The following is an 18,937-nucleotide window of genomic DNA, read 5'->3' as shown; positions in this document are numbered from 1 at the left end:
ACCGTCGTGGACACAAATATAAAATTTTGCAAAGAAACTAAACCTAACTAGGCCTTGCATCGAAGGTTTCCTGTGTTCGCTGCTAAGAAAGAACACTCGAGGGCACACCTAGTCACCTAAACTGAAAAATCCAGCGGGAGGATGGTGCCCTTGTTGGTTCTACCGATGAGGCGAACAGGCAGAAACCTCCGTGCACGTGTTCGCTGCGAAGAAAGAACACTCAGTCGTCCTCCTCGTCGGTGTTGTCGCCGTGGTAGTCCCGGCGGCACCGCGTCTCGTCGAAGACCTTGACGCTCATGTCCCTGTCGCCGAAGTAGGAGAACATGAGGATGAAGCCGGCTTGGAGGCTGTGGTGCCGCGCGAACTTCTCCCAGCCGATGTTGAGGTACATCTTGCCGCGCGCGTTGTAGATCACGTCGACGATCCACCGGTAGTAGCCGCACGCAGCGGGTCCCTGTGGGACGGGGACGGGCTCGGGGTGCCGGACACCGTATGGAGACGCGCCGGACAAAAATGGGCTTTGGGGGACACGGCTGGAACGGTTTTTTTGTCCGACGCGCCCCAAATCGCTTTGGGGGACGCTTTGGGGACGCGGCTGGAGATGCTCTAAGCATACTACCATTTGATATGCTTAAATCTGGCTAAGTAATCTTTCGTTGCAATAGCACCTCTAAATAGTAAGAAAATAAGACCTTGACCTTTAACACCATATGCACAAAATGAAAAATATAGACTATCATTGAAACATAAATGCTACATCTACGGGATATTTTTTACAGGATTAACTTAGGGGAGGACGTTGGTGTAGTGGATTTGTTGTAAATCAGATATGCGGCATGCCCCGTGATATCAGGCCGGTGTTGCCTCCACAGATCTACACACCTCGGCCCGTAAGAAAAATACGTAAGATTATTCACATAAGTGTTGTGTTATTGATCGTTGAAAATATGTCTGAGACGCACTCTCTCCCATCTCAATGACAAAGAAGGTCGTGGCAATGAAAAGGAGAAAGAGTGTTTTCAATTTTTTTGCCAGAAGATGAATTTGCGCTAGGAGATGTGGTGTGTGCATGGTTCCGGGTGGCTTGGAGCGCGGTGGCCGTCGCTTAATTAGCTAGACGTATCAAGGCCGCCATTAATGTCCCACCTCCCTCCCAACGGCCATCGCCTTCGTCCTCCCTTTCTCCATCAAGCTGAGGGCATGAGACATTCAAGGCCTGCTCGATCTGCCTCCTCCATCAATGCGCCCACCTCCACCTCTCCCTCCTTTATATCACTCACCTAGCTTCCCCACTCCACTCACACTCCACTGTTCGACACTCGCAGCTCGCGTCGCAGATTAAGTAACCAAACAAATAATGGCCGTGGAGAACGGGTCTGCCGCCATGGCCGTCACGGTCACCGGCACCCGCACGGTGGCGCCGGCCAAGACCAAGGTCACCCTCGCCACCTTCGACCTCCCCTACATCACCTTCTACTACAACCAGAAGCTGCTCCTCTACCGCCTCGCCCCCGGCGCCGGCGACTTCCAGGACGTCACCGCCCGCATGGCCGATGCGCTCGGGGACGCGCTCGCGTACTTCTACCCGCTCGCCGGCCGGATCCGCCAGGAGAAGGGCGACGGCGGCGCCCTGTACGTGGACGGGGAGGAGGGCGCGGAGGTCGTGGAGGCCGCCGCCGAGGGCGTCTCCGTCGACGAGCTCGCCGGCGAGGCCTGCGGCGAGGAGGCGGAGAGGCTCATGCAGCAGCTCATACCCTACACTGGCGTCATGAACCTCGAGGGGCTTCACCGCCCGCTGCTCGCGGTCCAGGTATGTCTGATCTCTGATGTATGCATATCTCAGCAAAAATACACTTGAACCAAGATCTCTTTGTGTACTTCGGATAAATTACAAATTGTGAAATTAGAAGCACACCTATACACTGCAATGTCACTTTTTTTTACGGTTTGACTAGTTCTTGGTATCCAGTGCCGTTAGATTTGTATCGTGATTTGCTACAAATAGCGACTTAAGAAGCACACTATAAGTTGCAGGTGAGTTGCAATGAGTTTTTTTCAGTTTTATGTGGGTCTCAACGGAGAAGAAGTGTCTCTAACCGTATTGGCTCGATTCTTTTTAATAGAAAGGACAAACATTGGCTACTTGGAACGAATGGTGTTGTCAGTTTGTCACCCATTTCTCACCGACACGTGGGTTCTGCGGCCACATTGTCATTGCTGGCATAATTAGCTGGGGTATACCCGTATACTCCTATTAATAAATATATACACCTACAAACCACTTCAGATCCACTCATTTCCAAGTTGTGCATTGCAAAATGCAAATATAGGGCTGCATTCTGACGCGGATACACGGTTATGACAAATTATGAACCAACCAACTAGTACGGCCAGCATTACTGATTCATTGGACATTGCACGTACGCCCACTAATTTGGAAAGCAAGCTATAGAGCTACTGAGTTCAGTTTCCTGCAAAATTACCCGTTCTCTACTCAGTTTAAATTTTGGCATTCTGTTTAAAAGTTTCAGTTTAAATCCCGCAAATTGAAAGTAATGTTGGCGAATAAGGATTTGCATGTCGCAGTTCACCAAGCTCAAGGACGGCCTCGCCGTGGGCTGCGCCTTCAACCACGCAGTGCTGGACGGCACCGCCACGTGGCACTTCATGACCTCCTGGGCCGAGCTCAGCCGCGGCGGCGCCGCCCCCTCGGTGCTCCCCGTCCACAACCGGTCCATGGCGCGCTCCGTCCGCGTCGGCCTCACCCTGCCGGCCTCCGCCGAGGCCCACGAGGCGACGGACCCCAACGGACCCAAGAAGCCGCTGGTGGCCCGCGTCTTCTCCTTCCCGGAAGACACCGTGGCGCGCATCAAGGCCGCCGCCAACGCCGTGCTTCCGCCGGGCGCCAAGCCCTTCTCCACCTTCCAGTCCCTGGGCGCCCACATCTGGCGTGCCGTCTCCCGCGCGCGGGGTCTGGGTCCCGCCGACATCACGGTCTTCGCGGTCTTCGCCGACTGCCGCGCGCGCCTCGACCCGCCGGTGCCCGCGGCATACTTCGGGAACCTCATCCAGGCGGTGTTCACGGGCGTCCCCGCGGGGATGCTCCTGGGTGGGCCGCCGGAGCTGGCGGCGGGGATGCTGCAGAAGGCCATCGACGAGCACGACGCGGCCGCCGTCACGCGGAGGCTGGACGAGTACGAGGCGGCGCCCAAGCTCTTCCACTACAGCGACGCCGGGCCCAACTGCGTCGCCGTCGGCAGCTCGCCGCGCTTCAAAGTCTACGACGTCGACTTCGGCTTCGGCAGGCCCGCCCGCGTCCGCAGCGGCGGGAACAACAAGTTCGACGGGATGGTGTACCTCTACCCCGGCCGCGGCGGCGCCAACGGCGGCGGCATCGACGTGGAGCTGGCGCTGCAGCCGGAGCCCATGCAGAACCTCGAGAAGGACGACCAGTTCCTCCAGGTCGCCGCCGCCTGATCGCGTCGCTGCTGCCTGCTGCATTAATTAGTGAGCTTGATTAAGTAAGCGAGGGTTTGAGATTTATAGTACGGAGTATGTTGCTTTGCCTATGTATGTACGCAACGTACGCAGGTGGTGTGTGTGTGCCCTAGCCTAGCAAGCTTCGTTATTTCGGTCGTTATCGTTACTAGCGTGTGTTGATTTGCTCCACTTGAATAAGGAAAGGATCGATTAGTTTGTGTAAGCCATGATCCTCCTGGTCATGTAATGTGTATTGTAAGCATCCAACTGGATTTACATACTCCGTATTTGGTTACACATACTCGGCCATCACTTCACTTCAAATGTGCATTTTTTTTTGGACGTTGCTACACGGTGCTATAGCACCCGTTAGTCTACCAGGGTGCCCCTTATGTCTGAACAGAATTATTTCTAAAACAGGAAAGTGGTCCCAGTGGTCCCAGATCTAAACGCGACATGTTACTCGAAGTGGAAAATGTGACCGAGGAAACCCTTTCCCCGCATGCGAGAGCGGAGGTCCCCTGCAACTGAACGAGAAAAAGCACCCTACCGTATTCCAACCCATGTAATTTAGATGCAAAACTTCATCTATTTTTTATAAACTAGTACAAATGCCCGTGCGTTGCCACGGGTCTCAAATTTTATTTCTTAATGCACATGTATAGAATAGCATCAAGTGTTCTGAGCAACATCTTCAATCGAGAAAGGAATATGTCATTCATGGGTACTATTCTGGTTCCTCCAGCAAGTAGTCATCAGTTGAAACCTCAATCGCTCTAATATTTTCCATACGATATGTAGTGCTTTCGCCACACACCAGGTTAACCTCCTTGAACTTGATGAAAACATGTGCTCCTTCCTCCTCACTTCTATATTTACATTGCCAAAAAGACATTTGTTGAAGGGGAACAACCTAGACACTGCATGTATTACACATAAATAATACTCTAACTATTGTTCACAATAGAGACTTAGATTTGAGAGAATGGTTCCATACCGACATGAAGTTTAACAGCAAAGCTAGCTTGAACATGACAACATGAGCGTATGCATAAATTCCTAGAGGGCAAATAAGAAAATATGAGTGAAGGGATCCAAACTTCCAGCTAGTAGCGTTTTCGAGGGGTCGACTTTGCAGGTGCACTTTAGTCAGAGGCTGCCAGATCGAGAAAGACATTGTTGACCTTCAGCTAATTCCTCGCCATGTGTTTGCTCTCCATTTCAGAATCAATCCAGCTAATGTTAAAAGATATGCACCATACAATATCTCACCTTTTTGAATAATTCTCCGCCCCTTTAAGTTTGAGATAGGCCAAGAAAAATACCCCTATTACTCCTAATTGCTTATTCAAGTCCAAATATGCATAGTCGGCCAATTTCTAGCTAGCACTCGTGGCGCAATGGTACATCAACTAAAAAGCCAAGGAATTCAATGATACCTGTTGTGCCATGAGCCTCTCGGCGTGCTAGTAAATCCCCCATATACCTATATCTCGGGTAGTATACATGAAGCACTTGCAACACTGCAGAACCGTATGAACACCAAAAACAAATATGTTCAAAAAGGATGAACGAAGCATGGTACAAATACAAACATATGTACATCCCTACATAATGAAGAGTTCTCATTTACAGGCTTGAACGACGTTATATAACACATTCAATTGACATGTGTACTAAGACACTGTATTTACTATTTACACATTTCACTTTAGTGTTTGTAGAAATATTTAATAGCTACAGCACAAAAAAATCAGAGGTAAGACCCCATGTCTTCCGAGTTTAGACTCCAGTGTTTTCTAGGTGTACTCCATGTCGGTATGAATATTTCGTTGTGGCCAAAACAAAACATGCAGAGAAGAGAATTATGGTGTACAAAGTTCAGACCAGTATTTGGTAAATTTCCTTCCTCTCCTGCATTGTAAATTTACATGTTCTGCTACCTAAAATAAGACAAATACGTATCTACCTAGTCAAACAGACAAATGACGCATCAAAGGCAAAGAAAGAAAAATGAGAAACTAATAAGAAACGCTACCTTGCCCTTTCTCCTGATGTAGTACAATTCAGTCAATTGTTGGCACCTTGTCGATAAGATCCCTGGACCATCTACTTCAGGCGTGTTGGTAAGCAACTAATGGAAATAAATCTTCTAGCCAAAAAAATTGTTCATCAATACCTCAGAAGACATTACCTCATGAAGACCTTGATTTGGAAAGGATGAATAAATAAAAATATGTGCCATGAAGTTTTTGCAATGGAGAAAACAAACATGTGCCTTGATGTCTTTGTGCTTCCAATAAATAACTTTTCGCACAAATAAAAACTCCTACTGTGATATAACATTTGCTTTATGTATTCCTAATGCATACTGGCCATGTGGTTACGAACCTTGTATTACATTTTTTGGATCCTGCTATCACCGTCCTTCTGCAGTCTGCTATTATCCGTTAATGAAATGTCTTCTCCTGTCAAACAAAAATAATATGTGTTTCAAAAGAAAACCTTCTATGTCTCCAAAAAAACGATTGTGTTACCATCTTACCGGCCATTTTCCTTTATTTCGGTTACATATCTACTACAAATTAATTGAGGGTACTATATTTCTCATGTGACGGAAAAACTATGTATGTACCAGAATATATATCACCGCCAACAGAAGTGGGTAAAGTCAAATATGTTAAACATTGTTTATAAACATAAGTTCAAAAGAATTCCGTTTGGTATTCCAGAAGTATTTCATGGATATTTAATACACATTAATTTCACTTTATATGTCTTAGCATGATAAGTCTCTTCCTCATACCTTGGACGCATGGAGCTGTATTCAACATCAGATCTCGCCCCAACTACCTAATTAAAATAACTTATAATTAGCTATGCTAGATCAAGGAAAGTTGCTTTGTATTACTTTGTTTCAACAAACAGTAACTATGCTAGATCAAGGAAAGTTACTTTGTATTACTTTGTTTCAACAAACAGTAACTATGCTAGATCAAGGAAAGTTACTTTGTAGTACTTTGTTGGATTTCATACGACTCACACACAAACTACGCTATTTTCATAACCTCCCTCAAACTTCGCTTTCTACCATATACCAGCAGCACTTCATATCAGTACCAATCTGAGAAATAGCTTGCATCTCGACAACTTGCAAAGATACAAATTTAAGTTGAAGAATCTAAAATTATATAATTCACATGCATCATTCTGAGGCCTTAAAAGGAAGAACACAAATGTAAGCAATACAAGGCACATTAGACACACCAGAACATTTAACTACCGGGGCAACTAATACATTGGTTCTGTCACTTCACGACTGCAAATTCTTGTAGGGCTGCATGATCGTGTGACTGCCCAAAATTCAGCAAGACTTTTTTAAGCAAAAAAAATAAGACAACTTTGCTACCAAGTACAATTTGAAGTAGTGTACATGGCTGGTATGGATGCCTAGATGAAGTTAGTATTATGAACCATAACAGTAGATTCGTCCCCCTCTCTCTGGTTAGATATGATCAAACTTACAGGTGCTCTAGGAGCCAAGCATCATATTGTATATTGTTATAGACGATAGCACTGTTCTGTCATATATCAGCCAGAAATCCAGGCATGTGTTTCATCAAAACTCTCTGTATAAAAACCAACTTTGTACCAATTAGATTTTGGGCAATCATATTTCTTTGAGATATCAAAGAATTCATGTACAAGCGTACATCAATTACATTGCAGGACACCCACCTATTTACAACTTGAAAAAGGCACATGGCTGCACATATTCAGCAATGGGTAAATAGAATATTTGGAATTTCATGCCATGTGGAGATGAGAGAAAAGTAGCAAACCTTGTGGAGATGCAGCGTGCAGGAGCGTTTGAGAGGTGTTACCAAATGTGAATGAGACCAAGAGGAAAGCATTACACTTGGTGTGACCTCATTCTCGACGCCAGTCATGCTTGAATCCTGGTCAACCTTCTTTACATCTCCACGGCCCTGAAGATAAAATTTTGTCAAATTTACAGAACTGAAAACTTTTGACAATGCTACAAGAGGACGATTTTAGTTGTCACACCTTTGCACAGGAAAATCGAGCTGACCGTATCGTCGATGATCTTTCTCCCTTTTTTTCTACCCCAGGCTTTGCAACATTTCGAAATCGGGTATGTTCCCTGCTTGAGTTTGTGTCAAAGTTATCTACAGGTTCGCTGTCCTGAAACCCCAAATTAAGAACATTATGAACAAAATTAAGGAACAAACGAGACAAACCTGTGAATCAATGCAGGATGTATCTTAATTTATGTAAATTTCTCCAAAGGTTTGCGCAGAGAGACAAACCATTCATCAGCAATGATCTCGTCCACCTTCGCGTGAATCACATGAAGCTCCTCTGTTTTCTCCCCATCCTGAAACCATAATTTAGATGAACTGTTAGTTGAACACCAAACCATTGCACGCAGATTAGGGAGACTAACCAATCCATTGGATTCAACCTCTGTATCCTCCCTGATCAAACTCTCATCAGATTTATCAAACTTGTGAATCGATGAATTTCAACCAAATCGTGCGGGGCAGCAGACGCATGCACGCAAGCAGCCACCAAATCAATCCTCCTGCTCCACTTGTTCAGTCATCTCACCAAGGTAGTATGTCACCTGTAGAAATTGAACAGCATCACAGATCGAACCAGCCACACCTTACACATGCAGACATGAAATGGAGATGAAACTCTAAGAGGATGAGGCCGGGAGAACCATACGAGTAGTTGAGGTTGCGTTGGAGACGTCTTCCTTGGTCTCGTTGGAGGAGAAGAGGCCGAGCTTACTCACCATCTCATCCCAGCGCTGCAGCACCCCCTCGTGGATCCCTTCCTGCCCCCAAACCAACGCAGAACCGAGCACATGAGGACGAATCTCACAAATCTGAGGGATGGTGATCGGGGAGGAGGGATGGAAGGGGACCTGGTCGAGGGAGGGGCTAGAGGCGAGCGAGTGGAGGTAGGACACCATGTCGAAGAGGGCGAGGGAGGGACAAATCACCATTGTCCTTCGCCAGCAGACCCGCGTTGTCCTTCGTTGTCGACGGATCAAGCACCCATGCTCAAAGATCTTGAGGGGCGGAGGAGGCCGAGCTACGTATTGTGGGCGGCGTCGTCCTGCGCTTCTATGGTCGGCGTCCACGCTAGACCTGATGGGCTCCGATGACGGCGAAGCTCGATACATTAGCTGGCGTCAGCCTACACTGTGACGACCAGCGTCCGCGCTGGAGGTGAGGGGCGCCGGCGATGATCGAGATGGGGATGGTGGGCGACATAGGCATCGGGGGCGGTGGGCGGCGTATTTTCGCAAATGGCGGCGATCATGGCGCAGCGCGGGGATCCCGCTTTTGAGGTCAACGACCAGCAACAAGGGTGCAATGGACCGGCGACGGAACCCTAGTTGGTGCTTGCAGGCGAGAGAGGGAGAGAAGGTGGGGGAGCAGCGCACGGGAGATGAGGAAATCGACTCGGGGAGAGAATTTTGGGATCTGGCCCACTTGTCGGCTTGTTCGGGAGAGGTGGAGCGACCAGAAGGACGACGAAAGTAGGGGAGAAGGGGGAACACGTTCCTTCTTTTTAAGTAGTAGAGATAGAGAAAATTACTTTCCTCGTAAAAAAACAACTCATAAGTGATCTAATTGAGGATGTAAAAAATATAATGATAGATGTAAAAAAATATAAAAATTACATCAAAAATCACAAAAGCTGGGATCACAAATATTATAGTGTTTTACACCTTGACCCTTTTAAACGTTCTGGATGTAGAAAAATAATAAAAATTACATCTAAAGTAGAGAAAGAAACTAACATAGTTACATCATTTCACTGATTCTGAAAAGTGGAAAATTCAATAGGCGAAAATTAGTGTGCAAAAAATACATCCAGTGACATAATATACATCTTTTGACCATTCTAGAAGTAAAAAAACTTAAGAGGCAAAAATTGGACTGCAAAAATTACATCTAGGGAACATAATCTTCTATTGATCTGGAGGTGAATAACTACATCATCAATATGTAGAGTAGATCAAGTAGTATGCCCATGGAAGCAGCCAGAAAAGACGAGAGGGAGAGGACACCACATACGCGAGAGGAAAAAGTGGCCTGCTGCCTTCTTGCGTGGACGACCATGCCTGCAGACTGCTGCTTTCGATCGGGAATCAGGCTAAAGGCGGGGCGACGGGCGCTGTTGATGTGCATACGCTGGAGGGGGAAAACAACGGAGCGGCACGGCGTGGCGGCTCTTGCGAGCGCGATAGCCAAGGCGGATCCTTCGGCCAGCAGCACATCTTCTCCCGGATCAAGGTCCTGCACCCTGCGTGGGAACTCTCTGGTCCTATGCAGTCCTCCTGGCGGCGCGCTACAGAGGAGGGGCCTTCAATACGCGGTGGAGGTGGGCGTCCGCCGCCTCGCCCCACACCCCCGAGCCCCCACCAACTCCATTGCCCCCGCCCCTTTGCCATAGGAGCGCGAGCTCCTCCCCAACCGCCATGACCGCCGCCCTTCGACACCGGAGCTCGATCGCTGTTCGATCCGCACCACCAGCGCCTCCTGTTTCTCCTCCGCCGGCGCCGGGATCCCTTCGATGTGGGCTGGTCGTGGAGGAGTAGTTTGTGGGGAGGAGATAAGAAACGAGTGGATGCGAGGAGCTTGAGGTGAAGAGGCCGAGGAAAACGACGACTCTAGAAAGGAGAGGATCCTGTGTGTCCTGGATATCCCCGAGCAAACCGCACGATGGCAATCTAACGGCAAGTAGAGGGGAGCACTCCGGAAGACACAGCGGTGCCCTGGCACGTAATAGAAATTGGGTTTTTTTTTCCTTATTTTTGAAAGCGATGTATTCACGAAATCACCACGTCCCTTCTAATGTGCGTTTTTCTTATTTTCTGAAAGCGATGTATTCACGAAATCATCACTTTCGCTTCAAATGTTGTCTTATAGTGTGCATTCATGAAATCCACATAGCACCTTCCCCATGGTGTCAACGAGTATGACATAGAGGGTATACCATAGAGGGTCGAGAGGGTGTGTAACCGGATGCACGGTTTATCTAGGTTTAAGATCCACATCAGTGGTGGATCTTAACTCGATTATGCTATAATTTATAAGACAACAATGCGTGGGCTTACAGTGATAAGATTGGTTCTTCCTTTGGGCTGATGATTTACATGGTATTCTAAGTAACTAAGGTGTAGAGTCCCAAGAAGATACGCAATCTAAGTTAATGTGCTTCAAGCCTTGGGTCATTTGTAATGAACCTGTTCCTGAAGTTTAATAAAGCCGCCAATTTCCCGTAAAAAAAATTCTTCGGTCATTGGACTCCTATATCTAGATCAGTCTTGCGCTAAGCCTAGCCGGTTGGGCCACCCTTGCAAGATGAGTAACCTCGGAGGGCTTTATAGCCCACCTTTTGTGGACCACCCTGGTTCTGTCTTGATCCTAAGAAGTGTTTGACCCCCTCTTCACAAAGAAGCTTGAAAAGGCATTTATCAAGGGGATTTGCTAGTTCTCAGCTAGCTACACCGTTTGATTGCATCGTGATTTGTGCATACGAGTTGCAAGTAGAGTTGCAACCGAGGTTTTTTTCAGTTGCATGTGGAGTTGCAACTGATATTTTTTCAGTTGGAAGTGAAGTTGCAACTATGAAAAATTATCCGAACCGTTAAATTTGCTTCGTGATTCGTGCTAGTCATCAGTTGCAACCAGTGGCGGAGACATGGCATTTGAAACTCGGGTGCATAGCAGATGCCTCAACACATAAAAAAGAAATTTAAGGGGTGCATTAGTGGTGAAAAAATGTTTTTTAACGGAGGATTTTGTTTTCTACCGGGGTCCTATGCACCCTGCTACCTAAAGGTAGATTCGCCGCTGGTTGCAACTGAGATTTGATGATACCATCTGGCTGAGGATGAACTTCATTCCGGTCGACCTGAAAATAGTCACACCCTTTATCAAGGAGGGCCCTATTTCATGGTCATGAATCCCAAGTCATGCTTGATCTTTGGGAAGCAAACCACACTCAACTTAGCCGATCAGTATTTCCTTTCTCACTATCACATTGCCAGAAAAATCTTGATCAGAAATATTCCAATCGTTTTAAGACTCCTTTTTGAAGTAAATAAATTCTAGTTCAAATTGTTGAATGTAGATGGGCTGCAACCCAATAAGGCATCCCATATAGTCTACAATTCCAGAAATCTCAAGGCCCATCACGTTGGCAGCTTGGGACAGACTTGGGGACAAAGTTTAGTCCCACATTGCTAGTTGGGAGTGAGTTGGAGTGGTATATAAGGGTTGCTCTTCTAGTCCTTCCAAGTGAGTGAGAATAGAAGGAGCCATCGCGCACTCCTCCTCCGTCCGCCCCGCCTCGGCTTGGCTCGGCACACACGCACATCGCGTTTCGTGACTCGTGTTCGAGTTCTCTGGCTTCCTATGCGTGGCAACGCGGTCTCTCCTCCCAGGCTATACAACGAGACATATCAGATCTGGAGAACACAACTCTCAGAACTCTCTAGTCCATCTCTCTCACGAAGTTCCTTTTGTTGCGCTACTCTCTAGTCTTCCCCATCCCGGCGACTGCGTCCACAACCGTCCGGAGAGCAGGCCTCTGAAACCCCGCCCGTTGAGATCCTGCACCGGGAGACGGGCGATAAGGTTTTTGGGGAGCGTCTCGGCGCGACTGCTCGCTGTTGTTTGTGCTCTTCTTCTCCAGTTCGACTGCTTCATCGACAAATCCAACTGCACCATGGGCGACATCAACGATTCGCATGGTGGTGGTGGTGCTGCTGCGACCTTCCCGATCGCAATGTACGTGATTTTTATCTCCTACCTTGCACTGCTACTTATTCCATGTTCAGATCTGATGCATGTGCTTAGTCTGATGTGTATGGTTAAGTATGCTTGTGCATTTGTAATGTTGTTTTCGGTAATTATACTCACACATAAATTGCCTAATAATCTAACAATCCAAAAACCATATGTGCTTAGGCAATTTTCACCGTCTTGTTTTGCTCCTGCGCTCAAACAGAGCCCGTTTACGGGTTCTCATTTCAAGAGATGGCAGAATACGACCCTCTTGTGACTCACTTCTATGGGCGTGCACCGAGTTGCGGAAGGTACTCCCAGAGGTCCGCTTACTCTTGAAGAGGATAAAGCGTTCTGGAATGCCACCGTAATCTTTGTGGGTGATATCCTAAGTGTGCTTGGAGACAAGGTTGTTGATGCTTATCTGCACATCCGAAATGGGAAGGAACTGTGGGATGCACTGGACGCTAAGTTTGGTGCTGCCGATGCCGGAGGTGAACTGTATGCTATGGAGCAGTTCAATGACTACATAATGGTTGAGAACCGATCTGTAGTAGAACAGGCTCATGAGATACAGATCATGGCAAAGGAACTTGAGCTCCTCAAGTGTGTGCTACCGGACAAGTTTGTTGCGGGATGCATTGTCGCTAAGCTTCCCCCTTCATGGAGGAACTTTGCCACTTCTCTGAAACATCAGAGGCATGAATTCTCAGTTGAGAATATCATGGGTTCTCTGGATGTTGAGGAGAACGCGAGGAAAAAAAACACACTGGGGGAACCGAGGGACGTTCTGATGCCAATATGGTGCATAAAAGTGCCCACAAGTCCAAGGGAAAGAATAAGGGAGTCTCCCAGACTACCAACTTTAAGAAGAAGGGGAAAACGGAGAAGAAAGATCCTTGCTGGGTGTGTGGCGAGACATGCCATTGAGCTAATCGTTGTCCACAACGCAAATGAAAGAAAGGTCAGGCTGGACAGAACTCAAATTCTGTCAACATGGTCATTGGTAACACAGGTGAAGGAACTACAGGGTATGGTAATATATTACCTACTGTTCTTTCGGTGTTTCAGCCCACAGAATGGTGGGTTGATATAGGTGCCAATGTTCATGTGTGTGCTAACATCTCCATGTTTACCTCTTATCGGGCCCGAGGTTCCTCACTAATGATGGGGAATGGGTTACATGCTACTATTTGTGGTGTTGGCATGGTAGATATGAAGTTTACTTCGGGAAAGATCGTTGACACGCGTACAGCACGCGACCGTTGGGAACCCCAAGTGGAAGGTGTGATGCGTACAACAGTAAGTTTCCCTCAGTTAGAAACCAAGGTTTATCGAACCAGTAGGAGTCAAGAAGCACGTTGAAGGTTGATGGCGGCGAGACGTAGTGCGGCGCAACACCAGGGATTCCGGCGCCAACGTGGAACCTGCACAACATAAACCAAGTACTTTGCCCCAACGAAACAGCGAGGTTGTCAATCCCACCGGCTTGCTGTAACAAAGGATTAGATGTATAGTGTGGATAATGATTGTTTGCGGAAAACAGTAGAACGAGTATTGCAGTAGATTGTATTTCAGTATAGAGAATTGGACCGGGGTCCACAGTTCACTAGAGGTGTCTCTCCCATAAGATAAACAGCATGTTGGGTGAACAAATTACAGTTGGGCAATTGACAAATAAAGAGGGCATGACCATGCACATACATATTATGATGAGTATAGTGAGATTTAATTGGGCATTACGACAAAGTACATAGACCGCTATCCAGCATGCATCTATGCCTAAAAAGTCCACCTTCAGGTTATCATCCGAACCCCCTCCAGTATTAAGTTGCTAACAACAGACAATTGCATTAAGTATTGCGCGTAATGTAATCAGTAACTACATCCTCGAACATAGCACCAATGTTTTATCCCTAGTGGCAACAGCACATTCATAATCTTAGAGATTTCTGTCACTTCCCCAGATTCACGGAGACGTGAACCCACTATCGAGCATAAATACCCCCTCTTGGAGTTACAAGCATCTACTTGGCCAGAGCATCTACTAGTAACGGAGAGCATGCAAGATCATAAACAACACATAGACATAACTTTGATAATCAACATAACAAGTATTCTCTATTCATCGGATCCCAACAAACGCAACATATAGAATTACAGATAGATGATCTTGATCATGTTCAGCAGCTCACAAGACCCGACAATTAAGCACAATGGGGAGAAGACAACCATCTAGCTACTGCTATGGACCCATAGTCCAGGGGTAGACTACTCACACATCACTCCGGAGGCGACCATGGCGGCGTAGAGTCCTCCGGGGAGATGATTCCCCTCTCCGGCGAGTGCCGGAGGCGATCTCCTGAATCCCGAGATGGGATTAGCGGCGGCGTCTCGCAAGGTTTTCCGTATCGTGGCTCTCGGTGCGGGGTTTCGCGACGGAGGCTATTTGTAGGCGTAAGGGCAGGTCGGGGGCCACACGAGGGGCCCACACTATAGGTCGGCGCGGCCGGGCTTGGGCCGCGCCGCCTATGGTTTGGCCACCTCGTGGCCCCACTTCTCCTCTTCGGTCTTACGGAAGCTTCGTGGCAAAATAGGACCCTGGACGTTGATTTCGTCCAATTAGAGAATATTTCTTTACTAGGATTTCTGAAACCAAAAACAGCAGTAAAACAAAGAATCGACACTTCGGCATCTTGTTAATAGGTTAGTTCCAGAAAATGCACGAATATGACATAAAGTGTGCATAAAACATGTAGATAACATCAATAATGTGGCATGGAACATAAGAAATTATCGATACGTCGGAGACGTATCAGCATCCCCAAGCTTAGTTCCTGCTCGTCCCGAGCAGGTAAACGATAAACAAAGATAATTTCTGGAGTGACATGCCATCATAACCTTGATCATACTATTTGTAAAGCATATGTAGTGAATGCAGCGATCAAAACAATGTATATGACATGAGTAAACAAGTGAATCATATAGCAAAGACTTTTCATGAATAGTACTTCAAGACAAGCATCAATAAGTCTTGCATAAGAGTTAACTCATAAAGCAATAATTCATAGTAGAAGCATTGAAGAACCACAAAGGAAGATTAAGTTTCAACGGTTGCTTTCAACTTGTAACATGTATATCTCATGGATATTGTCAACATAGATTAATATAACAAATGCAATATGCAAGTATGTAGGAATCAATGCACAGTTCACACAAGTGTTTGCTTCTTGAGATGGGGAGAAATAGGTGAACTGACTCAACAATAAAAGTAAAAGAATGGTCCTTCAAAGAGGAAAAGCATCGATTGCTATATTTGTGCTAGAGCTTTGATTTTGAAAACATATAGAGAGCAATAAAAGTAAAATTTTGAGCGGTGTTTGTTGTTGTCAACGAATGGTAGTGGGCACTCTAACCCCCTTGCCAGACAAACCTTCAAAGAGCGGCTCCCATTTTATTTTATTTTTGTGTGGCACTCCTTCCAACCTTTCTTTCACAAACCATGGCTAACCGAATCCTTCGGGTGCCTGCCAACAATCTCATACCATGAAGGAGTTCCTTTTTATTTTTAGTTTTATTATGATGACACTCCTCCCCACCTTTGCTTTCTCAAGCCATGGCTAACCGAATCCTTCGGGTGCCGTCCAATCAATCACATACCATGGAGGAGTGTCTATTTTTATTAATTAATTTGGGACTGGGAATCCCATTGCCAGCTCTTTTTGCAAAATTATTGGATAAGCGGATGAAGCCACTAGTCCATTGGTGAAAGTTGCCCAACAAGATTGAAAGATAAACACCACATACTTCCTCATGAGCTATAAAAAATTGACACAAATCAGAGGTAATAAATTTTGAATTGTTTAAAGGTAGCACTCAAGCAATATACTTAGGAATGGCGTAGAAATACCATGTAGTAGGTAGGTATGGTGGACACAATTGGCATAGTGGTTGGCTCAAGTATTTGGATGCATGAGAAGTATTCCCTCTCGATACAAGGTTTAGGCTAGCAAGGCTATTTGAAACAAACACAAGGATGAACCGGTGCAGCAAAACTCACATAAAAGACATATTGAAAGTATTATAAGACTCTACACCGTCTTCCTTGTTGTTCAAACTTAATACTAGAAATTATCTAGACCTTAGAGAAACCAAATATGCAAACCAAATTTTAGCATGCTCTATGTATTTCTTCATTAATGGGTGCAAAGTATATGATGCAAGAGCTTAAACATGAGCACAACAATTGCCAAGTATCACATTATCCAAGACATTTTAGCAAGTTACTACATGTATCATTTTCCAATTCCAACCATATAACAATTTAACGAAGAAGAAACTTCGCCATGAATATTATGAGTAAAGCCTAAGGACATACTTGTCCATATGCTACAGCGGAGCGTGTCTCTCTCCCATACAATGAATGCTAGGATCCATTTTATTCAAACAAAACAAAAACAAAAACAAACCGACGCTCCAAGAAAAGCACATAAGATGTGATGGAATAAAAATATAGTTTCAGGGGAGGAACCTGATAATGTTGTCGATGAAGAAGGGGATGCCTTGGGCATCCCCAAGCTTAGACGCTTGAGTCTTCTTGATATATGCAGGGGTGAACCACCGGGGCATCCCCAAGCTTAAAGCTTTGATGTCTACGCCCCCTCCTTTTCCTGTAGACAGTGTTGGGCCTCCAAGAGCAGAGGTTTGTAGAACAGCAGCAAGTTTCCTTTAAGTGGATCACCCAAGGTTTATCGAACTCAGGGAGGAAGAGGTCAAAGATATCCCTCTCATGCAACCCTGCAACCACAAAGCAAGAAGTCTCTTGTGTCCCCAACACACCTAATAGGTGCACTAGTTCGGCGAAGAGATAGTGAAATACAGGTGGTATGAATAAGTAGTAGCAACGGCACCAGAAAAGTGCTTTGCCCAGGACAGTAAACAAGCAGTAGTAACGTAGTAGTAGTAACGCAGTAAAACAGTAAACAAGTAGCGATAGCAGTATTTAGGAACAAGGCCTAGGGATTAGACTTTCACTAGTGGACACTCTCAACATTGATCACATATCAGAATAGATAAATGCATACTCTACACTCTTTTGTTGGATGATGAACATCATTGCGTAGGATTACACGAACCCTCAATGCCGGAGTTAACAAGCTCCACAATTCAATGTTCATATTTAAATAACCTTAGAGTGCATGACAGATCAACACAACTAAACCAAGTACTAACATAGCATGCACACTGTCACCTTCACGCTACGAAAGGAGGCATAGATCACATCAATACCATCATAGCAATAGTTAACTTCATAATCTACAAGAGATCATAATCATAGCCTACACCAAGTACTAACACGGATGCACACACTGTCACCATTACACCGTGCAGGAGGAATAAACTACTTTAATAACATCACTAGAGTAGCACATAGATGAATTGTGATACAAAACACATTGCAATCATAAAGAGATATAAATAAGCACTTCACTATGCCATCCATAACAGTGAATAAGTATTCTGTGAATTATAGCCTAAGAGACCCACACGGTGCACACACTGTCACCTTTACACACGTGGGACAAAGAGTCTCCGGAGATCACATAAGTAAAATTCACTTGACTAGCATAACGACATCTAGATTACAAGCATCATCATATGAATCTCAATCATGTAAGGCAGCTCATGAGATTATTGTATTGAAGTACATAGGAGAGAGATGAACCACATAGCTACCGGTACAGCCCCGAACCTCGATGGAGAACTACTCCCTCCTCATGGGAGACAGCAGCGTTGATGGAGATGGCGGTGGTGTCGATGGAGGAGCCTTCCGGGGGCACTTCCCCGTCCCGGCGGCGTGCCGGAACAGAGACTCTTGTCCCCCAGATCTTGGCTTCGCGATGGCGGCGGCTCTGGAAGGTTTCTCGTACCGTGGCTTTTCCGTCTCGAGGTTTTAGGTCGAGGGGGCTTAAATAGGCGAAGAGGCGGCATCAGAAGGTCAACGGGGCGATGACACTATAGGGGGGGCGCGGGCCCCCCCTTGGCCGCGCCGGCCTATGGTGCAGTGGGCTGTGCCCCCTACGGCGACTCTCGGGTGTTCTGGATGCTTCCGGGGATTCTAAGATCTTCGGCGTTGATTTCGTCCGATTCCGAGAATATTTCTTTACTAGGATTTCTGAAACCAAAAACAGCAGAAAACAGCAACTGGCCCTTCGGCATCTCGTCAATAGGTTAGTTCCAGAAAATGCATAAATATGACATAAAGTGTGCATAAAACATGTAGATATCATCAATAATGTGGCATGGAACATAAGAAATTATCGATACGTCGGAGACGTATCAGCATCCCCAAGCTTAGTTTCTGCTCGTCCCGAGCAGGTAAACGATAAACAAAGATAATTTCTGGAGTGACATGCCATCATAACCTTGATCATACTATTGTAAGCATATGTAATGAATGCAGCGATCAAAGCAATGGTAAATGCAATAAGTAAACAATTGAATCATAAAGCAAAGACTTTTCATGAATAGTACTTCAAGACAAGCATCAATAAGTCTTGCATAAGAGTTAACTCATAAAGCAATAATTCATAGTAAAGATATTGAAACAACATAATGGAAGA

At 46.0% G+C, this 18,937-nt stretch overlaps 2 protein-coding genes across 18 annotated transcripts; one reads left to right on the top strand and one right to left on the bottom strand.

The window, feature by feature from the left end:
• Window positions 1–1,278: 1,278 nt before the first annotated feature.
• Window positions 1,279–3,777, top strand: LOC127315269 (BAHD acyltransferase DCR). Its single transcript, XM_051345772.2, has 2 exons — window positions 1,279–1,810; window positions 2,587–3,777. The coding sequence occupies exons 1-2, from the start codon at window positions 1,358–1,360 to the stop codon at window positions 3,475–3,477; spliced, it is 1,344 nt and encodes a 447-aa protein (XP_051201732.1). The 5' UTR covers window positions 1,279–1,357; the 3' UTR covers window positions 3,478–3,777.
• Window positions 3,552–10,267, bottom strand: LOC127315270 (uncharacterized). 17 transcript variants are annotated; one of them, XR_011748416.1, is made up of 10 exons: window positions 8,435–10,265; window positions 8,233–8,344; window positions 7,949–8,128; window positions 7,743–7,879; window positions 7,549–7,645; window positions 7,323–7,469; window positions 6,287–7,246; window positions 4,920–5,948; window positions 4,478–4,539; window positions 3,552–4,400 (listed from the first exon to the last, which is right to left on the bottom strand). XR_011748416.1 is itself a non-coding variant. In XM_071823364.1 (8 exons), the coding sequence occupies exons 4-8, from the start codon at window positions 7,812–7,814 to the stop codon at window positions 5,924–5,926; spliced, it is 360 nt and encodes a 119-aa protein (XP_071679465.1). In that variant the 5' UTR covers window positions 7,815–7,879; window positions 7,949–8,128; window positions 8,233–8,344; window positions 8,435–10,243; the 3' UTR covers window positions 3,552–5,923. The 17 variants fall into 17 exon arrangements, 1 of the variants encoding a protein (XP_071679465.1); XR_011748419.1 differs by having other exon boundaries at window positions 3,552–4,539; window positions 4,920–5,003; window positions 5,519–5,948; window positions 8,435–10,260; XR_011748417.1 differs by having other exon boundaries at window positions 3,552–5,423; window positions 5,519–5,629; window positions 5,872–5,948; window positions 8,435–10,257.
• Window positions 10,268–18,937: the final 8,670 nt, after the last annotated feature.

The sequence above is a fragment of the Lolium perenne genome, chromosome 7 (genome assembly GCF_019359855.2).
Source record: "Lolium perenne isolate Kyuss_39 chromosome 7, Kyuss_2.0, whole genome shotgun sequence".
In the NCBI taxonomy this organism is placed as follows: Eukaryota; Viridiplantae; Streptophyta; class Magnoliopsida; order Poales; family Poaceae; genus Lolium; species Lolium perenne.
The sequence above is the reverse complement of the archived record's forward strand: the minus strand, read 5'-3'. Positions and strand labels throughout refer to the sequence as shown.